The 20,194-nt window shown below is 34.5% G+C and overlaps 1 protein-coding gene across 1 annotated transcript in view; it reads right to left on the bottom strand.

Moving 5' to 3' along the window:
- amon (prohormone processing protease amontillado) overlaps positions 1–20,194 on the bottom strand; it is an 851,181-nt gene that overhangs the window by 16,097 nt on the left and 814,890 nt on the right. The window contains exons 11-12 of the mRNA XM_081730809.1: positions 8,783–9,016; positions 3,736–3,900 (exon numbers count right to left, since the gene is read on the bottom strand). Of these exons, the coding sequence (XP_081586935.1) occupies positions 3,736–3,900; positions 8,783–9,016 (399 nt within the window). The remainder of the gene's footprint in view (positions 1–3,735; positions 3,901–8,782; positions 9,017–20,194) is intronic.

The raw sequence follows: 20,194 nt of genomic DNA, 5'->3' as shown, positions 1-20,194 counted from the left end.
CTCCGTTAGCCTAAAGGGCATAAACGTGGGACGTTAAACCAGGCCGGTAGCCAGCCCAAAAATGTAGTGGATGCCCGATAGAAGTTAGGAGGGGGACGATCCAACCATATTAGAGTTCATAACCATATCATAGTTCATTTGCAAGCCAACCGTGAAAATTTAGGGGGGTAGTAAAAGTTTAGGGAGAGCCCGGCTTCCCCTAGACCTCCCTTGAGACTTCATTTCATTTAAATCCATTTGACTATTTTTTTCTTTCAATTACAAAAATTATTCCCAAAGTTTGGTTGTGTTTCTTATTCCATAGCTTGTAGACGAACTGTTTTTTTTATAAACGTCATAAAATAAAATAAAATAAAATAAAATAAAATATCAGTAAACTGTTCTATGAAAGCACAGAAAAAAATCTTATGAAGTAATAGGAGTGAAATTTGTCTCTCAATTTTGGGGTAAATGTTTTTAGTTTTTAGGTTTTATAGCTAAAATTACCTTTTTTTCTTTCTTTTTTGCCTAGTAGGAGATAACATTAATAGAAAATATTTGTAATTTATACAAGTATCTGACTTAAGCTTTGGAAAACTCTGTTAACAGAAATCACTTGAGTTCTTTTAATTTTTTTTACCCAAAATATCGCATTTCATGCATCAAAAATTTCTCCATATACCAAATTTCATCTTTTATATTCAGCACTTTTGAAAAAAAAAATATTACAATAGTCAAACTCCCAAAGATCGATTAGAGATGAAATTTTCTAAATTTGTGCAAGTGAATGTAATGTTCGTTTACTGAGTATCAAAAGTCAAATTTCTCATCTCGTAGGAATGAGATTTTCGAATTTGGAACAAGAGAATGTACTGTTCATTTAGTGTGTGTCATAAGCCAAACTCACATACTCATTAGCGATGATATCTTCAAAGTTCCTGCAAGTGAATGTGATGTCCATTTTCTGTGTATCAAAAGCCAAACTTTCCTGCCTCAGTAAAGAGATTTTCAAAATTCAGGCAAATGAATGTGATACTCGATTATTGTATAGATTTATCAAATTTCATGCCTGTAAATCTAGTGGTCAAAAAAGTATCTTCGAGCTCCTTCGTGGCTAAGAGGTTAGCATACTCGCCTTTGGGGAGGGGGACCTAGATTCGATTCCCGGCGGGAACTCATGTGGTTCGAATTCCACGTTAATCAGTATGTTCCATCTCATATAGCCTCGCTGCTTAACGGGACGTTAAACTCAAAACGAACTCAACTCAGAAGTATTTTCTTTCCTCTGCTTCCACCATTAAAAAAAAAAAAAAATCACGCAAGTATGTGATACGTTCGTATTCTCTGATTCACAATGCTCCCTTATATCAAAATTCGTGTCTATATTTCCAATGGTTCAATTCAAACAAACTGGTACCCGTACTAATACTAAAAGTTTGGTATGTAACAAGCAGGTTTCTGAACAATTAATGAACTCAAAGCGTGATAATGTAAACCTTAAGAAATTTTTGAGATTTCACTGAAGGCATTGATAAATATTTTCTTGAAATCGGCCCAGCAGCGTTTGAGCCCTTGACGGCAGAACATACATTGATATTCACCCGTTAGAACTTTACTTTGTTATTATCGATTACTTAATTTTCATAAAGTATTTCGTTTGATTCTTTCTCGGTTAAAAGATGATTTAGTTTATTATGTTCTTTTTCATTCTTTGAATTACTTTTTTAGAAATCAAAAGTGTAGTAGCTAAGTACGTTTTATGCCTTTTACTTTTGAATCCACAGTAGCACGTAATTCTTATTGGGTGTTCAAAGAATATAGTGACTTTTTAGTTGACTATTTCAAAAATAAATAAATATAATATGGATGATTTGTTTACACTCTTTGAACATTCTCCAAGTATTTTCAAGCGACTTCTTTCCCAGTTAGACGTCCAAACACTTTCCCGAGATATATATATATAAGCTTTTGGATATTTCTATTATCCCTTTTTGAGGAAGGGGGGACGTGCCAGCGGAAAAATTTACAGGGATACGACATGGGTCATAGTGGAGCGGACACCCTTTATGAGGATGTGATAAGTTAGAAGTTATGTACAGTTTTAAATTGAGTTTTGCAAAAAAAAAAAAAAAAAAAAAAAAAAGTGCATGTTGCAAAAAAAAAAAAATGAAGAATTCAGTAAACTTATTCCTTAAGTAATATATAGGTGGCGCGAATAGGTTATTTGAAAGTTTTGGACATTTTTATAAAAGTCGTTAATCGGGGAGTGCCTTGTTCCCATAAGATACCTTTTTACTAACTTAACTCATTTCCTTGACTACAAAGGGACTAGCGTTGATTCTCGATCAATGAAACAAAAAGGTTTTCTGCGTCCTGTGATGTAACGTACACTATACGCACGCTCGTATATACAAACACTTACGCGCTTCTAATACTTGAAACCGAAATCATATGAAGTAAATAAAAATATTTCAATAAGCGAAATAACAGTCTAACGGGGCATGCTTATTATGTAAATATATTTACACTCGGAATGCCAAAAATCATTTACATCCCTCGAAAGATCAATATCAGGTAATTTTTGACGCATCCAAATGTCTGGTAACAAGCGAGCTGTTTTCAGGATAGATGTAACACGTGTCATTGTGAAATATTTATTTATTTATTTACTTCGACTTATTCTTTACATGCTGTATCTTTAAGTAATAACATCACCGAACCGTAAATAGTGGCTCATTAATACATTCAATTTTCCCGTTTCCTCACGAAATATTATATGTTGCTGTGTTTATGTAAAGTATTGTTATTAACACATAGCTGCAGCTTAGCATAAGTTATTTTTCATTTTTTTTAAATTTAAAGAATAACAAAATTACACGAAATGGCAAAATCTCGTCCAAATTGACTCAACCTTGTTAAATACTACCATGTTCAAAATAGCAAATGTATATATTTACTATTTTTTTTCGGAAGACTTCTAAACAAGTGCATAAGAAGACTATGTAACACTGTACTTAGTACGCAAAAAAAGTAACGAACTCCCTCGAGACTATATGGTTACTGTGTGCGCCTTTGGTGGGGGAGACCCGGGCTCGATTCCTTATGGGAACTAATGTGGCTCGAAGCTCACGTGCTGTAAGTCCACATCTCATTTAGCCTTGGCGCTAATCGGGAGGCTAGACCCCAATAAACAAACAAACAAGCGAAAAAGTAACATTTCAGAATGCCTGGGTCATGGGCGTCATTTGGGGAAGGCAGGGGCAGATACCCCTGAGTTTGAGAAGCGCATGCTTTTAATAAACTGTATACTAATAAAAACCTGAAACTCTTATGTCGGTGAAAGATCTTTCCCCTTTCCCATCCTGTGACAAAACGTGTATTGACGTTGCTGGCCTGGATTATTTTGACCCAACCTCCACGTTCCGAGGCCTACTGTAACATATACGTATTGATGTGAAACCTAGCTGTAGGCATAAAAAAATGTCGTGTTACCTCAACCATATATGCTCCAACCAGAGACTGGACTAGAACACATGCATATACAACAATTAATGTAAGTTCACAGACGAGTATAAACTAAATAAGATGTTCCACTTTAAAGATAAGTGTATACCTATAAACAAATGCTTTAATTAAACCATGTTGTATATATACATATATATTCAGCCCTGCAATATACATGGAGTAATCAAGATAAACTTCTTAACTAAGTACAGTGGGAGTAAGATGATTACAGAGTAAATGAGTAGGTGATACCTCGTTCCCATAGGTGATGTGAGGAAGAGTTCGACGTCTCCCCTGCGGGTGGCATTGAGTGTGATGAGCGCCTGCACATGCTCCAAGTAATTAACTTCAGTGTCCGTTCCTTGACACGCGTTCGTGTTGATCTTCAGCAGCACAGAACGACTACTTGGGATCTCTCTGCAATACACACAAACAAATAAATGCACACTTACGGAAAAAAGCGTTATCTTGTAGCATACTAAGGTCTTTTCTAAGACCAATATATATATATATATATATATATATATATATATATATATATATATATATATATATATATATATATACGTTTATTTTCTACAGATTTTTTATTTAATAAGTGCTTTCGTGTAATATTGGCTGAAAACTTTAATTCTTATAGCAATCAATGTAAGTAATTTTCTGTTACGAGTACTTTCCATTTAAGTATTAACGTCATATCATGCAGGAGCGGATCCAGGAAGGACTTATGGGGGGCGGGGGGTTGTAATACTGCTAGTTAGAGCTACTTTTAAGAGCTTCAAACTCTGGGATGGGTATTATTTATATATAAAATAAGAAAGATTCTCTTCTGGGGGGAGGGGCGATTGCCCCGATCGCTCCCTGGATCCGCCCTGATATTCTGTCATTATATAAGGTTGCATGCTATTAAGATGATTATATACACGCTATGTTCTCAGTTATTTCTTTTCATCTTGACACATATAGTCAATCATTTTAATACTGTTCATTAAGCACAATTTTCATCTTCTACATCTCTTCAATCATGTTTTAATAAAATACAACTTCTTAAAACATATCCTAACCAGCTTCTTTATTACTTTCCAGTTACATGCAATATTATTCTCTTCTGGGTTACGACATATATTTATAACAGTTTCTAATTGGTTTATGGTTGTACCTACTTAAGTTTCTATACGTTCTTAGCATCCATATTTCGTAAGTTTTTTTTATAAAAAAAATCATTTTTCGTAGTGCTTACCTTGTCTATATTACGTCTGATAGAATACAATATTCTACGCACAATATTAGATTAGTTTTTTCTTAATTCTTTAACTAAAGGCATAAAATACTATTTTACTCTTCCTAAAGATATATGTTTCGCCATTACTATCCCTGCTTTTATATATTGTTCATATTTTATACCTCTACTAATAATATTTTCAAAATAGTAACTCTTTCTTCTCCTACTTCTATAATTAATACAGATTGTTACGTCACGGTCGTCATTCTTTGTCTTTTTAACATATTCTCAAAACCTTTTCTTCCTGTTTTCAAACTTCATGCTAATTTTCCAATCAAAATAACTATAAAGTTAAAAAGCAAACTTAAAACGTGAAGAATACAGCATCATATAGTTCTTAGTCAATAAGAGCAATAGAGATTTTAGCACACACACACACACACACAAATATCCCTATCATATGTAATTCTTCATTTCCATAACACTAGAGCAACTATCCGCACTGTGTAGCAGAGCCAAAAAACTAAAAATAATAAAATTACAATGAATGAAAAATAACAATAAAAGAGTAATAAATAAACTAAACAGTATAGAAGAAATTAAAATTTTTGAGAATAACCTGTGTATATATATAAACAAAACACGGCACAAAATATGCAATTAGGATAGCTAGAATGGGATTTAAAAAAAATCACAATGCTTATGCACAGTTTGCTGCAACCAACAGTTCCACTATGTACTGCGGGTTGCGTGCATATCAGTTACCTATGGATACTTGTAAATCAACTAATTCACAAGGAACGGCCATAGTTGTTCCAGGCTTATCGTTACTAAACTCAGTGGATAGGTAGACCTTGACCCCAAACACTATACCCGTTGATTTTTTTCTTTATTTTGTAAATTTTTCCTGATACCAGAGTTATACGGTAATAGTTGGGATATTTTGGTTTTTGTACGTGGAAGAAACATTTCCAGGCACAAATCTAAACTTGAAAAAAATCTCATTAGTTCTAGGACCTGCCAAAAGGCAGAATACTTAATAATAATAATAATAATAATAATAATAATAATAATAATAATAATAATAATAATAATAATAATAATAATAATAATAATAATAATAATAATAATAATATGGAGGAAGGTGTCGTTTCTATATATCAGTCGATAATACTCAGTAAATACTTTAATTTGATACCCCATATAAACCTATAGCACTCACGATATAGGTCTAAAATAGCGACATGTCTCAAATTTGGTACCTATGTGTATACAGGCTGTTATTGAACTATACAAAAAAAAACTTTTAAGCCGTGATTCCTTACATCAAAATAAGAGAAAAAGTTCATATGAACCTATGGAGAAAAGTGCATAGTTTCAGAGCTAAGGCTGTCCAAAATCGCGAAAAACCCAAATTTCAAGAGGGTTTCTCTATTTCCAATTCGAGAGACTGTGGATGGTGGTCCTTACCAACGTAAAAAAAGTCACGCATACACAATCCAAAAATGCATATTTCATTAATATTCAATGGGTGTACAGATCATTTCCTGCAGGGTGAATTTCCCAGACATGCCACCAACCGAATTTTGAGATATGCTCTGACTTTATGATTGGTCCAAAGTAGGCAAACGATAAGTCTTGATAGCAGTAAACACGGAATCCTTTGGCGCCATGTTGGAAGTGTTAAGGATCGTCAACAGTACGGTCTCTCGTACTTGGGAAAACTCATGGTGCAATGTTTCCTTTCACGCTTATAAGTGAAGAAAACGTGAAATAACCGTGACGAAATACATATCACCACACGTTATTCCGAACACAAAGAAACATGGAGCTACCGGTTCCTAACACTTCCGCCTTCCCACCGAAGCATTGGATGTCCATTGCTCTCAAGGTTTACTTCCAGCCTACTTTGGTCCCTTCTTGAAATCAAGGTATATCTGAAAACTCTATTGAAAACTTATCTGAGAATTAGGCCTACACCCTTTAGGAAATATCCTCTACATCTATTGACAATTGATGAAATAAGCAATTTTGGATTGTGTATGCGTGGCTTCCTTTACACTGGTAACAACCACCATTTATAGTTCGAAATTGAAACCTATTGAAATTTATCTTTTTCGCGATTTTGGACAGCCCTAGCTCTGAAACTATGTACTTTTCGCCATAGATCCATATGAACTTTTTCTTATTTTGATGTGAGGAATCACCTCTTACACTTTATCGGTATAGTTCATTAACACCCTGTATATATATGGGGTCTTGAGGCTTGCTTGCATATTTATAATCGCAAATGCATTTAAGAGCTATTGCAATTATCTACTGCAGGTAGATACAGATAATTTTTGGTGACCTCGGGGCCAACGGTTCTTGATATTCACAACTTCAAAGGTATTATAGAATATTGAATATTAGGCTCTAAATAATAACACTCTTGACCTATATCTATAAACTATAGCTCATTCTATTCAGCTCAACGTTTTGTGTAGTTAGATATTATGTCATACATTTTTCAAATTTCCAAGGAATCATTTGTTCAAGAGTCAGCAATCAACACGTATGTAAGTTTCAAATTGTTTCGTATTTGCATTTCATCTGATATTGCTATGTGTTGAGTGACTTATAATTGTTATATTCCACAGGATTAATTCAAATGACAAGGATTGACATGTTCAGTGATATAATTATTCCATAGTCAATTACATCTGCATGGTAATGAAAAATCACGATAAAAATGTTTAAAGGGACGGCTTTTCTCGCATCAGCTACAGATGATAAATTGTGGTGTTTCATACAACGCACAGTCGTCACCATTCAAGTTGAAATAGAATTGCTTCTGTGTCATTACGTGAATACTAAAAGAAGAAAAATATCTAAAACGCAATAAAGTGTTTCGCAATGTAATCACATTATCTCACTCCTTACCAATTCAAAAGTTTTATCAAAATATAATGAACGTGTTAAACTAATTTATAAAGAGAAACAAGTTAACTTTAACAGATGGAATGGACAAGATCACATGGATGACGCTTATACTTCAAACTACCCCATAGTATGACGAACAAGACAGAAATTGCGTGCAATTGTGCTTTTCATGGTTTCGTAACTAAGTTTGACTATCATTTGATGCTTTCTACTGTTGGTATATAGGAAACTTTTCTAGGTGATCTGATAAAATTCATGTACATTAATTTTACTCATCTTGTAAATATTACGTTTTAATCTTCAAGTAACATTATATCATAACAGTTATTAGCTTATACGAGGTGCCCAGAAATAACACCAAAGAACTTTGGCAAGCAAATCTTTTCAAGAAAACACGAAAAAAGGTATAGACTAATCTGGGTGCACGAATGCATCTTTCTGCAGCTAAACTCGCCGTAAATTGGTCGAAACGAGAAAATGGAGAACCATAGCTCGAGAACAGAATGTCGGATGGAGGTCTCATAAAGGAACATAGTTTATTTCGAGCCTAGATTCCATTAATGTAGTAGTGGACCGTGGAGCAGGGAAGCAGACAGAGTTAACCTCAAAGCATACAAGGATTCGTAAAGTCTTCTGCAAACGAAAAATGACAGACTAGGAACTGAAATTTTTTTACACATTTCCATATCAATTGATAGCCACTATATTCTTTTACCTGCCTTTCATCCACAATTCTTTCTTGAGTTGCAACCCTTTTCATATCGTTCCGATCCATTTTCGGCGATACCTAATTCATAAATAACGCATTTATTCACTCAGTTAGTCTAAATATATTTTCTTTTATGTTGTTATATAAGTCTTTATTTCTTGAAGATTTTTTTTGTTATTGGTCTTGGGGGAAGTTACATCAGAACAAATTAAATGCATTTTTTCGCTATATAAAACTGTAATTCTAGTATACAATAATATATGAGAGAAGGTTTCTTCCCTTAGTTTGGCTGTAAACATTTTAATTTTTACTTGTGTGACTTCCCTCAAGAGCAGCCTTTGCTCCCATTACCATCTAACTCTTCTTACTTGAAACTGGTTTCTCTTTAACATATAATTTAGATTATAGCGCTTGTTTATCCCATATCATTTAGATTTTCTACTTACTGTGTTTCTGTCACCGTACCAGCTTCGCAGTGATACCTTGCAGGTACAGTTTTCCATTGTTTGGCAAGTGCAACCATAGCTCCAGCGTCGAGAACTCCGAATCCAAATAGATGGTTGAACTCAAGACCAACACCGTTCATCGTCCAATGAAATCTTCCTTTGGCATCAAACAAGGAGTTCCTCTTTGAAGTTAACACTGTCAAATGCTGCATATCACGCCAATTCAATTGAGGACTGGAAAAAGATAAAACAACCAAAAATGTGATTATAATGCTTCGAAGGAAATAACCTAACGCTTTGGAAGAAATAATTTAATGTTGAATTTAATGCTTTGAAGGAAATAATTTAATGCTGAATTTAATGCTTTGAAGGAAATAATTTAATGCTGAATTTAATGCTTTGAAGGAAATAATTTAATGCTGAATTTAATGCTTTGAAGGAAATAATTTAATGCTGAATTTAATGCTTTGAAGGAAATAATTTAATGCTAAAATTATCTGGAAAAGATTATGGGTTAGCTATACATGAATAATTTACAATGTTATTAAAAGCTGACAATACTTTGGACCAAAATTTTTGTACGTACGAGCAGAGAGTAACTATTTCCTACTGGTAGTAATAAACCAAATAATAATTTGCTCAAAATACTTCTAATAGGGAAATAATATTCAACAAGTGACTTTTGTTTTACTAGTTGATAAGGGATGATAGGAGAACAATAGAAAGAAATGCAGAGGTCTTATTAAACGCTTACAGGGACAGGGGTTTAAAACTAAATGCAAAGAAAACTATATACGTGGAACTTCGACGGAATCGTAATTCTGAAAATAATGGATGTGTTAAAATATCAAATATTTTGGACCAAGTGAATACATTCAAATATCTAAGATCAATATTAACAGACCAAAACCATATTTACGAAGAAATTAAATGTCGACTAAAAGCAGGAAATTCGTGTTATTATTCAGTTCAAAATCTTGTCGTTGCAAATTCTGACCAGGAATATGTTTAAAATAAACGATAATAATGCCTCTTGTACTGTATGGTTGCGGAAGATGATTGCTTACTCTGAGAGAAGAAAGTAGATAGAAAGTATTTGAGAATAAAATCCTGAGACGAATATTTGGACTCAAGAGAATCGGGAATCGGGAATGGCGGAAACTTCATAACAAACCGTTTACCGAACATTGTTAGGGTTATCAAGTCTAGGAGGCTCATGTCAGGTGGGCAGGTCATGTAGCAGAATAGGAGTAAGTAGGAACGCTCTCAAAGTTTTAACTGGAAGCCCAATTGAAAAACGACCATTAGGAAGACCTAGGCGCAGATGGGAGAACAATATTCAGATGGATCTCGCAGAAATAGAAATACAAAGTAGAAACTGGGTCCGGTTGGCTAAGGTTAGAAATCAATATAGAACTTATGTGAACGCGAGATTGAACTTCCGGGTTCCATAGGCCATAGAGTTAAACTCGTTAGTTAGTTAGAAACTACCGTAGACCTCCAAACTATGTAAACTCAATACTAAAACTAAAAGTAGTATATTTGTAACTTCTGGTTGCAATCTATTGATAAGGTCAAATATAGAATCTATTCCTCGAACACTAAATTTATATCAAAAAGCCATTACTTACTATCTCTTACTATTTTCCCTCTATAGAGATTAATATGGAAACCTAAATTGGTAGTTGATATCTATCATTTCTGGTTCCAATAGATAAATAAAGCCAGAGATGAAACATATTCTTGCGGTACGGAATCAATCTAAAATAAGGATTGCTTGTCGTTACTTGTTTCCATTTTCTCATTATCGCGATCAGCCTTGAAATCGGAAATCTAGTATTTCCATCACTTCCTGTTTTAAGAAAGAGTTTAAAGTCGGAACAAAACTCATTCTTGGGACGTTGAAGTCATGTCGAAAAACAGTTTCTGGATATCTGTTACCATTTTTGCTTTGTGGAGATTAATATTGAAACCGAAAATGGTAAATTTCTAGTACTTTCGGCTTTAACAAAAGGGTAAGCCAGGGGCAGATCCAGGGGGGCGATCGGGGCGATTTCCCTCCCAGAAGAGGAAACTCTCTTATTTTATATATAAATAAAACCCATCCCAGAGCTTGGAGCTCTTAAAAGTAGCTCTAAGTGGCAGTATTACAACCCACCGTCACCCCTCCCCCAGAAGTCCGTTCTGGATACGCCCCTGGGATAAGTATGGAAATGGAGGAGTCTACTCTTGGGACGCAGAATCATTTTTTTTAAAATAACACTATTTATTGTCGTTTATATTATACGACGAATAACGTTGAAACCAAAAATGATCTATTAATACCAATTCTGGTTTGGATAGAGGGTTAACTTAAAAAAGGAACCTATTATTAGGACTTTGAGTCGATTGAAAAAGACCGCTTCTCATTTTTCTCTTACCACTTTTGCTCTATCTTAATAAATTCTGAAACCGGAGATGGTTAATTTCTATCACTTCCTGTTTGCTCAAAAGGTTAACAGAACCTATGGAACGTATTCCTTCGACTCCGAATCGATTCTGAAAAACTGCTTGACGCTATCTTACCCTTTTCCTATGAAGAAATCCACAGTGAAGATAGAAGAAATAAGTAAATTTCTACCTTTTCTGGTTAGTAGAGATGCAGATGAAGACAGTATCTTTGATTGAGACATAGAAATAATTCCGTACACAGTTTATTGCTATCTGTTACGTGTTTTGTTCTATGGAGATCAACGTGGAATTGGAAAGACTTAATTTCTACCGATTCAGGTTTGAATAGAAGTTTAACGCATGAGATGGAACCTATTCCTGGGACACTGGATCAATTCCAGAAAACCGCTTCAAGATATCTCTTACTGTTTTTGTTCTGATATTTGTCGGCAGACAAACAGACGGACGAACATACATAACCACTCTATAAAACTTCCGATAACTATGTGTAGCATAGTTTGGAAGTCTAACACATCCATGACTGACGACATAACTAATCCATTATTTTTCGTTGTTTTCGAATTTTGTAAGGAATTTTCTTTAAATCTATAAGAATTTACTCGATTTGATTTAATTTGATTCTGAGTTCAGGGGGGCAGGGAGGCTATATGAAACGTGGACCTACAGTTTAACATGAGTTCCGAACCATATGAGCCCTGCTAGGAATTGAACCTGGGTCTTCCACGCCAAAGACGCGTACACTAACTATTTAGCCAAGAGAGAGCTCAAGAGTTTACTCGAAAAATGCATAATACCCTATTTAAAGTAATAATGTGGATCTACAGATGAGTCATCATAGCTGGGGATATTAAATACGAATGTCTTTATTATAATATAAATTATCATTATTTAAAGAATAAACAACAGCGAATCGTTTTGATACAGAGATTACTTAGCTGTTTTCATCTTCAATATACGTATAAATCCGAATGTATGATAGAATATCGACTTAAACGTGCTGGTTACGAACTGTGTCATAAGATAAACAAAAATAGAAAGTTGGTTATTTTCTGGCACTATATTGTAAGCACTTATTGAACTGAATATATTACCACACGTACATCATCTTTATTTGAAGTTTGACGTTCCTGTTCAGTACAGACGCTATATGACAACGAACCAGTATTTAACGTGTAATCCGAACTATGCGAACTCCGAAACCTGGATCGAATGCAGGTTTTCTGCACCAAAGTCGAAAAGGCTTAATTTTAGAGCTGCAAGGACTTAATTTTATAGTTCAAATACAAAAACATGAATTGTGTAAGATTGATATGTTCACAACTTTTCAATATTGCGCTAAACTTAAGAAAAGTGTTGGAATTTGGAACTAGCACATTATGCTACAGCAGTGGTATTCAACCTTTTTTTTTTCGCGTACCCCTAGACACAATTCGCCATTCAATTGTGTACCTCTAAAGCTGTTTAAATGAAATTAAACCAAAATGAACTTTTTAAACTTAATACACAGGTTCTATTGATTAAAAAGGGGGCAAATAGAGACACAACAACAACAACAACAACAAAAGAAAAAGAAAAAACAGTGTGCCAACCAAAAGACTATTTACAGGGGGATAAAATGTATATACATCCGAAAAAATTAACATGGGAAATTTCAAAACATATGGGAGGCATCCAGTTTTACTGAAGAGGATTTTCCCCTAATCCTCCCTGATAATTCGTACACTGAGGACAATGTTAAAAACTCAAAACTAAAAGCAACTTTACAAAAGTCACAAATTGATAAGCTATCGAATTTAATTTGCAGTGAACTGTCAACAGAAATATCCAGCGGACCGTCAGAAGCATTACGTAGCCCCAGAAACATCTTCGCGGACCCCCAGGGGTACGCGTACCCCCGGTTGAGTAGCACTGTGCTACAGAACAATTGTACTGGGCCTAAAGTGCCACAAAAGGTTGCACATACTCTAATTTTAATGTTTAGTTGTTATGAATCTGTTCAAACCAAGATATATATATGTCATTATTCTCTGGACTTTGAAGTATGATCTCTACTATAGTAATGTGTGTTCTCGTTGGTTTTTTACGTTTTCTCTTTAGTAAGTGAGTCAGTATCTCAGGGATATACGAATAGCGTATAAATAAAAGAAACAACAATCATCGGTTTATTTATGTTTTGCACTAGTGAGGTCGCTCTAAGTCAAAACTCGACATTTACGTAACATAACAATACATTCAAATCTTTCACTTAATTTGGTGTTAGGTTATAACTCCCACTGATTACACTGACGAACCATTCCCTATATTCCTAAAGCTCATTATACATCGTCATACTTTTCCATCAAATATTGTATCAAACTTTTCTTGGTAATTTGGTCAAATAAGTTGGCTAAAACTTTCGCACCCATTACAAACGATCAAATATAAAGGTGAATATCATTGCTCAATTGTTTATATTTATTGATTCAGTTGTTAGGTTACTTAAACGTATATGTGAGTTTTATGGTGGCACTTGCTGGTGTAACTATAATCAATAAGGTTGTAGAAATGAATGGAATGACTATTCACAGTTACTTCTGTCTCATTTTCCGCCTTTATTTCTATTCCCAAATACATTTTACCTTCATGCTATATTGTATTTGCTAGTCTGATGCTTAAATTTCATCTAATTCAGTTAATTTCCGAGTAACTTTTGTAGCTTTGGGACACTGATTAAGAATAAATAGTCAGTCATAAAAATATTATGTTTTACAGTTAAAATGAGAGAGCACATATTAAAGGGGATTGGGATTGGGATTGTGCAGGACATTAAATTCCGGAGGAAGTTTTCACAGGTTAGGAAACAATTTATATTTAGAAATGCGAAAATATTAATGCTCTGACCTATGTGATTTTGTGCAACATCAAGTGTTTCTCACACTATCCACATTTACGCGTTCACTCTCAGTCATTCATACCCCTGCCTCTTGCGAACACAACCCTGTGCTAAGTCGTGGGTCCTCTGCTATGCTCCTGCTTTGAATCTGTTAAATATCATCCACCCTTTTAATGGCCACTTAACGTAAGTTGCTTTTTCTGCATTTTTTAAAATGGTACTCGTCGGACGCATATTTATAACTTGAAGAAAGTCCTCGTAAAGTGAATCTGCACTCATGAATGCAACTCCTACCCTAACAAATAATTTTTAAGACATTACAAATGAATTTCGTGAAGAAATACTTACATATAGTAAGATAACACATAATCATTCCAGACACATCATATGCATTCATATTGTCATTCTGTACGCAATAATCTGAGCATACGATATAGTAATAACATACCAGGACGTCTTGAGAAAGCATTTAAATGAAGAAAAATGAAAGAAAATGTTTTTTTTTAATTTCATGGAATATTCTCAACCTACACAAATTTTGGGAACTCTTTAATTTTATCGTTATGCAAATCAGATTACTGCTAGTATGCATCGAAAGAATGTAAATTGCTTTCCTTGTCCACATCATACTCGATTTTAGTGCAGCCGCATAGCGATTTTCGATTGTTTTCTTTGATACAATGTTGGATAGAAATAGAACAAGTTCTAATTTGGAACAGCTGTATCAAGTGTTGTAACCAACCCACAAGTTGCATTCAACTTGGGATCGTACACGTTCAAATTCGACTTTGATAAAATACTTGATACAATATATGATGGAATATTTGTTCGTCTATAACGGGCTTAATGGAAATTCAAATGGTTCCCACAATGCAACAAAATTGACTCTGCGACACTACCGGCTAGTGTTGTAATTAACTGCATCGTCTGCTACTGGCAGTAGTTAAGTATATCATTGGCTAATTTTATCAGACTCACGCGCTCTGAATGATTTGATTTGCTCTTGCTTTTAGTAGTTCGTAGTACCCAATTTCCATGAGTGGTGGCGCCACAATCTCCGCAGTTTCAGCGGGAACAACTGCAGAAACCTCATAATATATTATTACTTTATGATAACTCTCTTCTAGAATAACTTTATGGTTTGGAATTTTAGAGGCAATTTTCATAAGAAAAAGGAAAGGAAAATATATTAAAATAAAGCGAATTCCCTCAATTAATTTGACAATTCTTCTTTTTTCTAATGAAGACAACACGTATAACTACGTACATGTATATAATATGTATTTAAAAATATTAAACACTAACACCAATTACCCGCTTCGCAGGGTTAAATTAAGAAAAAAATAGTAATGTTTCGTTAGTCAGTCACTTTTTACTATTCTAATGCGCTCCTTGAAATTGGTCATTTTGATTATATATATAAATTCATAATATATATACCCCTCCCCTCGCACAATTTTTGCGGGGCTCAATTTGGATTTAAATGGCATCAGACACTAATTTCTCACATAGGGATAAAGGGAATTTTCATTGTAATTGGCAGTATGGTTCGAAAGAAATAATTTTTCCATTTTCGGAACGCTATAGTGCGCAAAAGTTGCCATTGGTATAGACAAGAAAAAAAACAAAAAGAATGTTCTTTTTTATTTACATATCTTCCGGTCCCGCATCGCCGTTGAAATGTGAAAAATCCAGTAAAAACCATAAATTTTCTATATTTTTCTAAAAGGACTGAATAATATAGAATGATGACCCTATATTGCCTAAAGGTATCTATAAGTATGTAATATCAACTTTAAAATAAATAAACTATATTTATATAGTATCTTCAGGTCGCGCATCGCTGTCAAAAATTTGCGAATTTAGCAAAATTTGACAGTTTAAATTTTTTAAAATTATTTTCTTAAAACAAGTAAGAGAAGGACGCTAGTCACCACATGGGGGTTTCTGCACTTGGTGTTCCACTACCCAACCAGCCATCCAATGATTAGGGTGTATTATTTACAATTGTATTTACACATTTATAATTTCACATAATTCGTCCCCTAAAAATTTCCATTTTCCCCTTTATTTTTGCCCATTACTAATGACTTTAAACTCTGATTTTATGCGGGGGCAGCAGTGGCACAGTGGTAGAGCGTCAACCTCTTGTGCATGAGCTTCTTGGTTCGATCCCAGCTCGCGCCAAATGAGTTTTGTGGTGGACAAGCACCGTGTGTGAGAGTTTTCTCGGGATTCTCTCACTTTCTTCATTCCACCATTTCATTGATTTCTCATCGTCACCGTCTCCTTTAGCCTAGCCGGCATAATCTTGGGACGTAAACTTAAAGATTTCATTTTTCATTTTTTTTTATTTATGCGAAAATGTAGGCATGGATTATCTTGACAATAGTGTAGCTCTGATGAAGCAGTCTCTAGTACTGTGTCCACACACTCTACCAATCATTGAATTTGAAGCTATCAATTGTGCGATTCCTAAAGTAGATAGGCAGATACTCAGCAAAGACCACCTGTATTTACTGGAGATAACAAAAGTCATCCAGTTAGGGCACTGCTCTGAAGACTTTTCAGTTTGTGACTTTGACCCTTTGTCACATTCAAGATAGCTCACTACAGCTATACAGTTCTGCGGCTATACATTAGTGTGGAAAGTCTTTCAGATGATGAGGCAAATTGTCATCTTTATCTTAAAATTATGTATGCCTATCTGGTTTGTCATTAAGTTGAGCAACAATTTGACCGAAAGTCCAGAACATGTTTACGAGACCATCCAGAAAACGCGGTATTTTGCCAGAAGAGCTGAAATAAGTTGTAGACCCCGTTATAGAACGGAATGTTTACTTTGCTCATCCCAAAAATTTGCTTTTGGTGATGGTCATTGATGACAGAAAACACATTCGAGAGCTTAGGTACAGACGACTTTTGAAGGCAAGGAAAAGAGCTTTTAAAAGTGATCCTATTAGACATTTTTGCCACCAAACATAAACTTTGTAGCTGAAGATTACACCGAAATAATGCACTTACTATTGGGGATACTTGTAATCTTACTTCTCCTCCTTTGTTAAGACCATTGACTAATGTCGAAATAAGGTAGTTTATAAGCAGACACTAAGCTAGTTATGAATTTCAAGAATTCCCATTGTCATACTCATACTGAAGGAAGATGCGTTAAGCTTCTGACGGAAGCTTTCGGTTTAGAGTGTGGAAGACGGCTTTATCAGAGCTACATTATTGTCAAGATCAACCATTCCTACATTTTCGCATAAATCAGAAAAAATGAAAAAAATGGAATCTTAAGTTTTACGTCAAAAGATTATGCCGGCTAGGCTAAAGGAGACGGTGATGATGAGAAATGAATGAAATGGTGGAATGAAGAAACTGGGAGAATGTCGAAGAAACACACACACGTGCTTACCCACCACAAAACTCACTTGGAGCGAGCAGGGAACGAACCAAGAACCCCATGCACAGGAGGACAACGTTCTACCACTGTGCCACCGCAGCCCCCGCATAAATCAGTTTAAAGTCATTAGTAATGGGCAAAAATAAAGGGGAAAATGGAAATTTTTAGGGGACGAATTATGTGAAATTATAAATGTGTAAACATAATAGTAAATAATACACCCTAATTATTGGATAGCTGATTGGGTAGTGGAACACCAAGTGCAGAAACCCCCATGTGGTGAGTAGCATCCTTCTCTTACTTGTTTTAAGAAAATAATTAAAAAAAACATGTTAAACTGTCAAATTTTGCTAAATTCGCAAATTTTTGACAGCGATGCGCGACCTGAAGATACTATATTAATATACAGTAGAGCGTCGATTATCCGGAGTAATTGGGGGACATGGGTGTTCGGAAAACTGGTTTGTTCGGATAATCGAACTGTACATGTTTATTTGCCATGCGCGGAGCGGCACGCCTCAACTCTAAGCTGGCGCAGCTGTTGCTGTGAACAGCTTTGATACTGCCGCTACTTCTACAGCCAGTGCCAAACCGACAGAAGTGTGCTGATTGTTGAAACACAGCGACTGGCGGCTTGGCCGGTCAGCAGCGCCTTATGAAGGCCCCATTAGAAGCAATGTTCCGCCAGCGGTGGGTCAGTGCGGCGACTACTGTGGGAAACTTGGTTTGGGAGTGAGGGGGATGATGGACGGTAGGGTGGGAGAGTAACAGGTGCGAGCGAGTACACAGTTCGGTTAAGCGGTCGTTCGGTTGACAGACGTTCGGATAATCGACGCTCTACTGTAGTTTATTTATTTTAAAGTTGATATTACATACTTGAAGATACCTTTAGGCAATATAGGATCATCATTCTATATTATTCAGTTCTTTTAGAAAAATATTGAAAATTTATTGTTTTTTATGGGATTTTTTAAATTTCAACGGCGATGCGGGACCGGAAGATGTGTAAATAAAAAATTTGTTTTTTTTCTTGTCTATACCAATGGCAACTTTTGCGCACTATAGCGTTCTGGAAATAAAAAAAAAATGATTTTTTTTCGAACCACCCTAGTATATATAGGAATTTTCATCTATTTCACGGACGGCAATAAAATTCTCTATGCGTGGAGTATAGACTAATGACGCTTCAATAAACGTGAAATCATTGCTAATTGCTAAAATTTATTACAGAAAAGTATATGGTAGTGTGGAGCTGATTTACGCAGTAACTCGTGAAATGTGAATCTCAACAAACAAGCTCCAAGGAATGTGAATTGTATTCAAGGAGGAGGAATTCAAGGAGTCTGGAATTAAATAATAATAATAATAATAATAATAATAATAATAATAATAATAATAATAATAATAATAATAATAATAATAATAATAATAATAATAATAATAATAATAATAATAGAATAAAAAGAAAGTAAAATACCAATCAAAAGTAGTAAATTTCTAAAAGGTTCCACATGAATGACTAGAAAATGAAGTTTACCTAACTTCGTTATGTTCAATAGAAGATTATAGCCCAGAAGTGTGATGGAAATATTAAATTGTAACAACAGAATGTACACTCATGTCCAAACTTATTGTCGCATGTCTATAAATATGTTGTTATAGGAATATAATTTGATAACGATTTTCTCTGGTATTTCTTATAATGTTAGTATGTGTATAATGGGCAAAGACATGTATGTGGCAAATTTCATGTCAAAAGAGCAGTAAATAAGAACAATAAAACGAAAATAAAACTTTCTTGTGCATTTAGCAAAATTTTGTTTTACTCACTCTAATTTTCGTATGAAATTTACCACAAATATACATTTCCCGATTGTACACATACTATCAGTATTAAAAGTATCCTGCAAAATCATTATCAAATTATATTCTTACAAGAAGACAGTTATAGATATGCGACAATCATTTTGGACATCACTGTACTTGTTTTCATTAATGTTTTCAATAATTTCTTTTAAATAATGAAAATACTTATTGATTAACTATTCGATAAACTTAAGACAGCAGAATTTGTGAATAATTCACTCAATTATTGAAGAAAGTGAGTGGCATATGGTAGTTTCAATTTTAAGATTTTAAAAGTTTTGAAAATTTTGTAATTAGTACTTAGGTATACCGTGTGGGAAATACAAGAGCAAAATGGGAATTTCTGCCTCTCGAGACAGGATTTTATAAAGTTCCAGGTTGGCATCACTGAAAGAGAGGTCAGTGGCTCGAACTTTATATTTACTCGGAATGGCAACTCTGTAAAACGTTGCAAATTCTATAGGATTAGGATTCTTCTAAAGACTAACAAATTATTTTCTTTGGCAAAAGAATTTAAGTATTACCTCACGGCAGTATATTTGTCTAAGAAATGTTTCAAGTTTTTAATGGCACATATTTTGTTATACATACAAAACAATGTACGTATGTACAAAACAGCCTTCAAATCAAGAATATTGTTTAGCTCAAGATGTTGGTGCACCTTGGAAGTTACACCAGCGCTGTTTGGATCCAGAGAAAACACAGAATGTTTGATCTTGTTCAAATTTTCGCACAAGAAACAGTACACTCAGTTTATGATGACCGGGAAATTTTGGAATAAAAAATTGGAAAGTAGCAATAAAGGAAGAGAAAGGGAGAG

The sequence above is a fragment of the Thermobia domestica genome, chromosome 11 (genome assembly GCF_964235325.1).
Source record: "Thermobia domestica chromosome 11, izTheDome1.hap1.1, whole genome shotgun sequence".
NCBI classification, from domain to species: Eukaryota; Metazoa; Arthropoda; class Insecta; order Zygentoma; family Lepismatidae; genus Thermobia; species Thermobia domestica.
The sequence above is the reverse complement of the archived record's forward strand: the minus strand, read 5'-3'. Positions and strand labels throughout refer to the sequence as shown.